The 12,168-nt window shown below is 39.7% G+C and overlaps 1 protein-coding gene across 1 annotated transcript in view; it reads right to left on the minus strand.

Moving 5' to 3' along the window:
• Window positions 1–12,168, minus strand: part of CTNNA3 (catenin alpha 3) — a 928,894-nt gene that overhangs the window by 722,654 nt on the left and 194,072 nt on the right. The window contains exon 5 of the mRNA XM_073353443.1: window positions 8,351–8,614. Coding sequence (XP_073209544.1) covers window positions 8,351–8,614 — 264 coding nt within the window. The remainder of the gene's footprint in view (window positions 1–8,350; window positions 8,615–12,168) is intronic.

Here is a 12,168-nt window from a genome sequence, read left to right on the forward strand (position 1 = left end):
AGAATCAATTAAGGCAGGCTAATCAGGACACCTGGGTTTTAAAAAGGAGCTCACTTCAGTTTGTGGTGCGTGCAAGGAGCTGGGAGCAAGCAGCTGAGAGTGAGAAGGCGTACTAGTGGAAGACTGAGAAGTACAAGCATTATCAGACATCAGGAGGAAGGTCCTGTGGAGAGAATAAAGAAGGTATTGGGAGGAGGCCCTGGGAAAGTAGCCCAGGAGTTGTAGCTGTCACACAGCTGTTACAGGAGCCACTGTAGACAGCTGCAATCCACAGGGCCCTGGGCTGGAACCCGGAGTAGAGGGCAGGCCTGGGTTCCCCCATCCCTCCATCCCCCACCTCCCTACTTGATACCGGAGGAGTTGACCTGGACTGTGGGTTCCACAGAGGGGAAGGTCTCTGGCCTGTTCCCCGATCCACTAGGTGGATCAGCAGAGACTGCGGGGATTGTTCTTCTTCCTTTCCCCATGCTGGCCAGTGATGAGGCTAACTGAGTGAACGGCAGATTTGAGCCACGAAAGTGGCCAAACTGAGGGCTGCCGTGAACCTCTGAGGCAAGAAAATTCGCCAATAAGCACAGGACCCACCAAGGCAGACGAGGAACTTTGTCAAAATGGCTAAAAAAGTGTATATGATATGTGGATATGTGGGGCAGAGGATGATTACTTTTCAGAAGCCAGAGGAGACTGCCCCACATTAGCTAGTACTATTTTTGATGAGAAAACTTCACAATCCTATTAACAATTTGCCAGTCAGATGGAGTTATTCTTGTCAATAAGAGTAATCAGTAATAATTTACTAGTTCTGGTCTGAGTTTTCAGTCTGTTACTTTCTCTCTGTGAAATGAAACTGCTGTGATCCCCACCAATGTACAGGTGCTGGCTCATAAATACAGCCACAATCAATTGTTGATGATGATCTATCTGCAAAACTAGCATATGCCAGTTCACTAGATTATGATACATTTGGAGAAGGATGCAGGCGAAAGTACTTGCTGGTGAGGAATTTCTCCAAAATCTTTTTTCATGTTCTCTTCTTTGTTTCTGTCCTTTTGCTCTTTGGCTCTATTGAGAGGTAAATACTATATTATCACTATAACTTGATATAGTAATTTTAAAGTAGCACAGCTGGGTGCAGTAAGCACCGAAATAACAGTTCAGAGATACTATAGCATATTGGTCTACTTAATATATCAATCTCTACATTTACAAAAACATATTTCCCTGAAAGTTAATAAGTCTAAACTAACTTTTGATAAAAGTTACTGCTTACCAAAAGAGCTGTAAAGAAGTACTGTATAAAATTAACCTTTAAATACAGAATCCAGAAATGTGGTCAAAACAAAGAAGCTGTAGAGTATCCTAAGTATTCAAAGCGTTTATTCAGCTAAGTGCAAATCTTCTATGGCTCTTCTAAGCATGGATAACAGTCAGCACCACAATAGCCAAAAGATGACAAAAAGTCAAAAATAGAAACTAATCTCGCTGAGTGCTGCAGTTTCCTTATATTGTTTGTGCATGTAAATGTACAATTCCACATAGGCCTCAAGCAGGCAAAGGTGTTTAAACTGGAGAAGTACTTTTGTATTTATGAAAAAAGGTAGTGTGATATAGTCAAGGGAGGTCTAGTTAATTCTTTGCATAAAGAGTTTATGACATGGCACTTCTGACAATACTGCCTCAATGCTATTTGATTATTTTCTTAATTATAATAAGTAATGTTGTAAATATTTTTCAAACTTCAGTGCCTAAAACAAAGCACTTAAATAAAAGTGACCTGATTTTCAGGAGTAATAAGCACCCACATCTCCTATTGTCTTTAAGGAATGTTGGGTACCCACTGTGACAGATCATACAATTGCACACAATGTATTTAGGGACCATATTGTATTACGCTTGTGAATGATTTATGTATGATTGTGTTCTACTCCATGCAGGAGGGGTTACCACAGCTTCCACAGGACTTAAACATGCTGGGAGGTGATTAAAGTCAATCACTGAAACTAAACAGCTCCAGAGAGGTACCACCCCATGGAGTGGTGTGCAGATACTGGTTCCAGGTGTTTGCCTGCCAACTGCAATATCTCAACTCCTACAACATCATGATACCTAAATGGGCTTCAGACCTGGGACGGCTTGACACAGAGAAAACATTGCTACTGCTGCCATTGCTACTTTCTCCAATGCACTGACAGAGGCTAAGCTGCAGAATGGCCTGGCAACGTGCTCAGAGCGTAAACCAATAGGGCCAAATGCTCATAGAGAAGCAACTTGAAAGTATGTGGGAAACAAAAGGGATTCCTTCTCATAGAAGACCTCTTAAGTTCCGGTTATGTAACGGTATCTAAACGACCTGATGATCCGTATCATACATGAATGAATGGCTACAACATTCACTTATAAATCAAGAATTTATACATTGGGCAATAACAAACAAAAGAAGTGACTCACTCAAAGGGATTCTGGTTGTGGTTTTAATTCTTCCAATAATTTAATCAGATATATATGCTCTCTTCAACAGCGTAGAGGGGCTCAAAAGAACAGGAAATATTCCCAGTCAGGTGTAAGACAAAGGATACATAATGGACTGTTTTTTCCTTGATCAATTCAGAGGTAGTGGCAGGTAGAAGAGTCAACATAAATGAACCAGAACCTACAAAAGTAGACAGATTGAGCAGCTACAGTACAGATTTGCTAATGTGTCTCGCCTGAATGTCTTTTTCTGCTACTGAATTAATGCAGTGAGCAGTAAGCAAAACAAGTTTCAAAAGAAAATGAGTATTTAAATTGGATGGCTAGGCCCAAATTCCCTGCTTCATTGAGCTTCTGCTCCATGCAAAAGAAAGATTGGCACAATGTGAAAGCTGGCTACAGCATCCTGAGGTTCTGAGCAGATTTGTGCCATCCTAAGCCCTGGTGTACATTCAAGCTGCCTTTGGGCTTCTCTAATTTTTGCCACCTGGGTGTGGTCTCATGCCAGTTGCACTGCACTCTGGCCACACCCTACATGCTGAGGCCAAGTGGGGGCTGACAAGGCTGGCTCAGGAAACAGACATAGTGGCTCTGCAACAGCTGTGAGCTCCCCTACACTCTGGTGATGCAAAGGCCCTGAGAATGCATTGAAGAATCTGGCCCTGCATGTTATTTTAATACAGTTTTCAACATGTAATTATTAGGAATGTCAATTAATCACAGTTATCTCTCACGATTAACTCAGAAAAATTAATTGCGATTAATTGCACTTACAGCAATAGAATACCAATTTAAATTTATTAAATATTTTTGGATGTTCTTCTACATTTTCAATATTGATATCAATTACAGCACAGAATACAAAATGTACAGTGCTCACTTTATATTATTTTTATTACAAATATATGCACTGTAAAAATGATAAACAAAAGTAATAGTATTTTTCAGTTCACTTCATACAAGTACTGAAGTGCAATCTCTTCATCATGAAAGTGTAACTTACAAATGCAGATTTTTTTTTGGTTACATAACTGCACTCAAAAACAAAACAATGTAGAACTTTAGAGCCTACAAGTCCACTCAGTCCTACTTCTTATTCTGCCAATCGCTAAGACAAACAAGATTGTTTACATTGACGGGAGATATTGCTTCTTACTTACAATGTCACCTGAAAGTGAGAATAGATGTTCGCATGGCACTTTTGCAGCCGGTTTTGCAAGCTATTTACATGCCAGATATGCTAAACATTTGTATGCCCCTTCATGCTTCAGCCACAATTCCAGAGGACATGCTTCCATACTGATGATGGTCATTAAAAAAAGAATGTGTCAATTAAATTTGTGACTGAACTCCTTGTGGGGGGGGGGTGTATGTCTCCTGCTCTGTTTTACCCACATTCTGCATATATTTCATGTTATAGCAGTCTCAGATGATGACCCAGCACATGTTCGTTTTAAGAACACTTTCACAGCAGATTTGACAAAACGCAAAGAAGGTACCAAAGTGAGATTTCTAAAAATAGCTATAGCACTTAACCCAAGATTTAAGAATCTGAAGTGTGGTCGAAAATCTGAGAGGGACAAGGTGTGGTGCATGCTTTTAGATGTCTTAAAAGAGCAACACTCTGATGCAGAAACTACAGAACCTGAACCACCAAAAAAGAAAATCAACCATCTGCTGGTAGCATCTGACTCAGATAATGAAAATGAACATGCGTTGGTCCGCACTGCTTTGGATCGTTATCAAGTAGAACCTGTCATCAGCATGGACACATGTCCTCTGGAATGGTTGTTGAAGCATGAAGGGACATGCGCTAAAAATTCATATCTGGCATGCAAATATCTTGCAACACCAGCCACAACAGTGCCATGCGAACGCTTATTCTCACTTTCAGGTGACATTATAAACAAGAAACAGGCAGCATTATCTCCTGCAAATTGTAACCAACCTTGTTTGTCGGAGTTTTTGGCTGACCAAGATGTAGGACTGAGTGGACTTGTAGGCTCTAAAATTTTACATTGTTTTATTTTTAAATACAGGGCTTTTTGTACATAATTCTACATTTGGAAGTTCAATTTTCATGATAAAGAGATTGCACTACAGTACTTGTATGAGTTGAACTGAAAAATACTTTTTTTGGTTTTTTTACAGTGCAAATATTTATAATCAAAATAAATATAAAGTGAGCATTGTACATTTTGTATTCTGTGTTGTAATTGAAATAAATATATTTGAAAATGTAGTAAACATCCAAAAATATTTAAAATAAATAGTATTCTATTGTTGTTTAACAGCATAATTAATCGCGTGATTAATCACGATTTATTTTTTGATCAATGAATTTAATTGCTTGACAGCCCTAGTAATTATAAGAACCAAACATTACTAGTCTATGTTTAATTATGAATGTCATAGGAGTTCTATGGAGTTTATTGTGGAATTCTTGATGCACAAGGATTTAGGAGGTAAAATGTTCTAATTCTACCTGTGTTTTGCTCAACTAAATCTCTGTTTACTTTCAGATTGCCAGTTGCATGTAATGGTGAAAGATATTGCAAAACTTCTGGATAGTACTTGTTGAGTAAACTCCTTGATACATTTCCACATGATAAAGATTTAATGAGATTTGCTTTCAACAGATTATTTACTACATCAATTTATTTCACAGCACTATATTTGCAAGAGCAAGACAGAGCAAAGTTTACTTTGGGTCCTTGCCATACTCAACCCTAAAATTTGTAAAATCCTTAAAAATGGTAAATTCTCAATAGATTTTGCTTTATCTAGCTCATACAGCCTCAGCTCCCATTTGTGATCAGTAAAAAAATATACAAATAAATGAAAAAAATATATTTAACAGTAGTTTGAGCTTCTATGTTCTTATATTTCTAACTAAAAATAAATTCAATAAAAAGGAGGATTTCTGATCTTATAATAATTACCATTGTTCTCTATGTTTTAAAAAGCAACAAATGTAGTAACAGTAAAACTGAAAAATACAAAAATGATATAGATTTCACATAGTCAATATAGATTGTGTGAGGTCAGAAAAAATCATCCCTCTTGCAAATTTCTATTAGTTAACGTGCTAAAACATAATTAAAAATTCAATGAAGGTGTATTTGATGTTTCTGTTAATGGTTAGTAAATTTCTACACTAGTAGTTGCATCCATGGACTTCAACAGATTTCTCTCATATTTGCATGTATAGCCTGTCTTCACTAGAGAATTTTAGGGGGGAAAAACATTACCATCAACGATATAACACTGGTCTTCCTGAATCAGTGTTAGCAACAATGGGTGCCCAGTGTAGGCAAACAACTGGTAATTTCGAGTATTTTTAGCACTAAATCAGTTATACCTAATGAAAAACAGATTAATTTAGCATGGTCCAGCCAAATAAACCTCATCTACATTAGGACTTTCACTAGTATTAGCAGCTCACCTAAGATTACATCTACATGATGAGCTAGGGGTGTGATTCCATTGCTCATATATGTATACTCGTGTTAGCTCAATGAGAACTCCCCCAAGTACGTGTATACGAGCAGGGGAATCACATCACTAGCTCATAGTATAGATGTAGCTTAATAGTAATACTGGTGGGAATATTTTTTTAAATTTCCCCAGTATAGAAAAGGCTAAAGGGAGAGCAATTAGTTCCAAGACATACTGCATAGTTCAATGGCACCCAGTGACATCATTAGCCAGATCATTCTATTGCCCCTACTGTTAAAGCCATTCTCTTTTATTATGCAGCATCTGTCTAATGTGTGCTCACCAGACCAGCAGAACTCAGACGTACAGTGGTGCTGGGATACTTCAGTGTTAGACAGGAAGGGTCTGTCACCCATTCAGCAGTCATCCCTATCTCCTGATAACAAAATAACTTGTCATTCTGGCAGCAGAGTTAGAGCCAAACTGTGCAAGGTGGAGCACTCCTGCTAACATTATGGGAATTGAGGGCACCTTGCAGGATCAGGCCCATAATGCAGAACTAGTGACTCTTTACTAGAGGGAAAGTGTGTGCAGAGAGTAAATTCAAGCACCAGAAGGAATACTAACAACATTATTACTATTATAACTAGCTCTTATATAGCATTTTCATCCGTAGATCTCAAAGCACTTTACAAAGGAGGTCAGTATCATCATGACCAATTTGGGTATACTGAGGCACAAAGAGAAGTGACTTGTCCAGTGTCAAGCAGCAGACCAGTGGCCGAGCTGGAACTAGAACTCTGGTCACCTAAGGCGTCAAATAGATCAGGTCAGAGACAGACATGCAAAGGGAAAACCTCACTCAGATGATTAAGACTTGTTTGGGAGAAGAGAAAGACGTGACTTTCCTCAAACATATTCTTAACTGCTAAAAACAGAAACACATTTTTTGTCTAATCGTATGAGTCACATTATGTCTGTTCATTAAACAGTTTGCAGTGTCGTTGTAGCTGTGTTGGTCCCAGGATGATCTGAAAAAGAGCTCTGTGTAGCTCAAAAGCATGTCTCTTTCACCAACAGAAGTTAAAAGATATTAATTTAACCACTTTGTTCATTAAATGAAAATGACAGAAAAAGAGCATAATTCAAATTCTAAACTTCAATTATGTGACTCATATATGACAGCATTAGGGCAGAATCTTTTATTCCAACACACCAACTGAAATCCAGCCCAGGCCAGTGATCACCAAAATTGTTTTCACCTGATAAATGGTTAGTGGCATTTATAAAATGGGCTTTGTCATAAATATAAAGGGAAGGGTAACAACCTTTATGTATGTAGTATGTAGTAATATAAAATCCCTCTTGGCCAGAGGTACAGAATCACTTACCTGTAAGGGGTTAATCAGATCAATTAACCTAGTTGGCCCCTGACCAGAAAGACCAATGGGGAAAGGAGATACTTTCAAATCTGGGGGGATTTGGGAGAGACCAAGAGACAAAGAGAGAGACCAAGCAGGTAATCCAGCTCCTACTGAAATGATACATCTAAAATTACAGAAATTGTAAGTAATAGCAAGGAAATGCATTTGATTATCTTTTGTTTTAGCTTGTGAATTTTCCCTATGCCAAGAGGGAGGTTTATTCATGTTTTTGTAACTTTGAAGTTGAGCCTAGAGGTGGATCCTCTGTGTTTTAAATCTTTTTATTACCCTGTAAAATTACCTTCCATCCTGATTTTACAGAGGTGCTTCTTTTACTTTTTTTTTATAATAAAGTTCTTCTTTTACGAACCTGATTGGTTTTTAGTGTCCAAAACCCAAGGGTCTGGTCTGCGCTCACCTTGTTAACCTATTGGTTGGTATATTATTCTCAAGCCTCCCCAGGAAAGGTGGTGAAGGGACTTGGGGAGATATTTTGGGGAAATAGGAACTCCAAGTGGTCCTTTTCCTGAATCTTTGTCTAACTCACTTGGTGGTGGCACCAATACCGTCCAAGGACAAGGGAAGGATTTGTGCCTTGGGGAATTTTTTAACCTAAGCTGGTAGAAATAAGCTTAGGAGGTCTTTCATGCAGGTCCTCACATCTGTACCCCAGAGTTCAGAGTCGGGAGGGAACCCTGACAGGCTTATTCCAGTTTCTGTCCTATGTGTGCACCCCTTCCATCAGCAACTCAATAAGAACTAATTAGCACCCTTTTTGGCAATATCAGAGAATCCAAAAACTGAACAGGCTTGTAGACCTAACCACCACCTCATCTGGAGGAAGAGGTCCCACCAAGGTCAGGGTTGATGCACCTTATGAGAAAGCTTGTATTAATACTGTCCACACTGAATAAACTGAACTTCAGTTTCTAAAGCTTTCAGTGTCACTTTAGCAAGCACTACCTTCATTTAAAATAAATGTGTACATTGCATTGGTACATGTTTACATATTTACCTACCTCAAGCTCATCAAGTGCACTTCCTAGCATAGCTGAATGAGTCGTAGGATGAACCTTTTGATTTCTAATTCCTTGAGAAGCATTAGAAATGACATTGAGAGCGCTCTGTATTTCATCGCAAATTGAGTCCTTGCTGGCTATAAGGGATGCAACATCTGAATGTTCCAAACAAGCTGAACAAATTGAATGTAGAAGAGACGAATTTTCCTTCAGAGAAGCACGTGCTGCTGCAATTTCATCTCGTTGATTGCTAGATTTCAAATCCTGCCAGCAAAAGAACAGTTTTTAAAGCACACTAAAATTGACAAGTAATGTAGAACCAAAGTATTCCATTCTGCACTATATTTGCTAAAGGAAACAGTGACTTAAATTTCAACAAAGATTGATTTACTATAGCTTTCTTTTGCAGTACTTTATTACTTATTTTTAAAATAACTTAGATGAAAGCAGAAATTAAATTGAGGGAAAGGAAGAGGAACAGGGCGGGGGGCGGGGAGAATGGGATTTTTAGAATAGTTGAAGCCCCTGCTTCCAGCCTCGGTTCCTTCAAACTGTGGGCAGAAGAGTGAAGTGAAAGGCACAAGAATGAGTGTGAAAATGAGAAGGGAGTTGCTGACAGCCTGAAAGTCAATTGAAGTCAATAAGGACCTGTCACAGGGTGGCTGGCCCCATAACTGAAGGAGGTCCAGTGTCCCTGTGCCAGAACAAGTGCTCCCAGTTGGGCTAATTTAGGGGACGGGGCTGCACCTGGAGCTATAAAGGGTCAAAGAGAGACCAAGTGAGAGACAAACCCACAGAACACAAAAAAAGCAGGACCCTCAGACTCCTCTGGGAGGGGAGGCAGCAAAAGCCTGAGATGTAAAATGAGAGCTGAGGAACTGTTTAAGTTTGGACAATAAAACTGCCTACAAAAGACTGTGGGGGCAGCAGTGAGTCCTTGGCAAGCTGAGGAGAAGCCCTTCCATTGGCATTGAATCTAAACACATTATAAAAAAAATGCAGTAGGCACTTCTTTCGCCATCAGCTGATGGCTGGAAAATGGCACTTTCAATACTGAATAAACAGGGCCCTTCTTCCAGCCCATATTTTTGTGGAGGACTGGGGGACCACCAAACCAGATCTTGCTTCCTCAGGATAATTTGGAAGACTCAGGGGCAAAGCAACACAGAGGGAGCCTTAAACAGAAGCAGATCACTGCTTCCCTCATTGATCATTTGCTTAGGATAAATTGAACTATTGCGTAATATGTCTTTTTAATCATCAATAAGCTGTTGTATAAATGAAATCCCACATTACAGAGCTGGGTTCTTTCATACAACATAATCCCACCCTCACATTGCGCTGCACCTTGTTGTGGTCTTAGCAAGGTGTCTAGTGACTATGCAGCCAAGAATGTTATTTAATTTTTTTATATACAAATAAATAAAACAATCATTATGAAAAGGATTGGAAAGCAAAGGCTCTGACTCTGTAGGTATCCAATAAAGTTACTAATGGCTTGTCTACACTTACTGGGGGATCGATGAGAGGTGATTGATGCATCGGCGTTCAATTTAGCAGGTCTAGCGAAGACCTGCTAAATCAACCGTGGAATCGCTCTCCCACCTGATCAAGAAGAGTAGGGGGAGTTGACGGGAGAGCATCTCCTGTCAACATCGTGTAGTGTGGACCCCGTGGTAAGTAGGTCTAAGCTACGTCAATTTGAGTTACGCTATTCACATAACTCAAATTGCATAGCTTAGATCAAATTTCCCCTGTGGTGTAGACAAGGTCTAAGTTCAAATAGTTCATGATTTTATGTTTCCCTATAACCACATGCCCAAAATTGTATGTCATTACAGAATTCTCTTGATTTATGCTATAGAGGGTCAGAGAGCCTGGAGTCAATGTTAAGTCAATCCAACACTCCAGTTAGCTGGATTTTTACTACTCCTAAGTATTTCTCACTTTGGGTGAATTGAATCATGCCCTTGTATCAAGCCAAATCCTTAAGTCCTTCTCATGGCAAAATTCAAGATTTGTGCCTCAGTAAGGACTCCAGGATTTAAGTAGGTATGACAAGTGAAATCAAAAACCATAAAAAGGCAATCATGCTTAACAATAAGCTCAACACTTGGCATGTTATATAAATACATATAGCCCCTCTACTTTTCATGTCAAACTCAGTAAGCAGGCACCTTATATTTGACTCAGGGGCAGTACACCAGCTCTCTGAGGAAGCTCCACCTTTTGAAACTAAACATCCAAGAACATGAAGCTCTGTGGATAGTACAGATATTTTTAGGGTTTCTAATGAGCTGTGTTATCACAGCAACCTATATGCAGGTTTATTCAGAAATGCTCCAAGTTTCTAGATATTCATCCATTCCACAATTAAATTATTTGATCTTCAGTTATAGCCTCTATCAGCCTGTTCCATATCCTAATTATTCTCTGAACTAAAAATCTCTTCTCAACATCCACTCTCCATAGGTGGGATGCATGCAGGGACCTGGGCATTGCAATGCTCAGTTTTGTGGCACCTAGAAAATCTCAGGAAAACACTGATCCACAAAGCCTGAGTTAGGTTCGTAGTCTCCTGATGCAATGAGAGGGGAGAGACAGATGCATACGAATACAGTCCACAAAGCCACAGACTAGGAGTGGAAGCCTAAGCTAGCCAATAGGAGACACTGACCAGAATGAGTGTATTGTAAACTCTATTCCTCTCTCAGATATAGATACCTAAGTCTGGGCTACATGAAAGCACTTTGCTCTGCTAGTGATCCACAAACTGGGGGAAGATCAATGCTCAGCTGCCTAAGTTGCATGCAAGATCTGAAACAAACCAACTGTGGGACCTTCCTTAAACCTTTAGCGTATTAGATAAGGTACTCACCCAGAATGTGGAAGACCCCAATTCAAGTCCCCACAAAAGATCTGAAGAGGGATCTGCTACATCTCAGGTGAGTGCCCTAAACATTAGACTATTGAATCATTCTCTTTCTCTGGCCCAATTAATATGTAAGTATCTCATTGTTTAATTAAAGTGGAAAAACTTCAATAGAGGAGATTGAGAGAGCCCCATGTCAGAATATTCCATAGCCTAGTAGCCATGGCACTCACCTGAGAGGTTGCAGATCCCCATTCAAATCCCTTCTCCCCTGGATGAGAGGGGGACTTGAAATAGGGGTCTCCCACATCCTGACTGAGCATAAAGGTTATAAGAGAGGTCCTTCTCCCTCTGATGATTTTGTGTGAACTTACCTGAGCAGTTCAATTCAGTAGGCATGCTCAGGGGCCACATACTGGAATCAACCCCATACACACATGACTTAGGCCGCCAAACGTGAATTGCTCTGAGGCTTAGGTGTCAAGACACCTATCATGAGCAATAGTGCACATGCTCAGGAAGGAGATATGTCCCTGGGCACCCACATGGCCAGAAGCTGACAGAGTTTAGGCACCTACAGGTTAGGACGCAGACGAGCGAGAGTTTTATGGATCACAGTGATACCTAAACACAGGTCTTAGGTGCCCCCAAAATGGTACATAGGCACATAGTTGGTTTTCTTTTGTTGACTAATATATGCTGGTTAGCAAGTGCGTGCGTGCACGCATGCACACACACACACACACACACACACACTCATTAAGCATCAATAACATTAAGCACAAATATGGTAACAATGATATAGCCTAAACTGGCCTATTACTATAATCCTGTTCACTTATGTTAAGTAACCCATGACACCTTACATTTATGGAAGTAAGCATTTGGCACAAGCAGACAGGAAACTTGTCAAAATCAAGACACTTTCATTCCGTGTCTTAGTACA

Source organism: Lepidochelys kempii, chromosome 7, assembly GCF_965140265.1.
Source record: "Lepidochelys kempii isolate rLepKem1 chromosome 7, rLepKem1.hap2, whole genome shotgun sequence".
Lineage (NCBI taxonomy): Eukaryota > Metazoa > Chordata > Testudines > Cheloniidae > Lepidochelys > Lepidochelys kempii.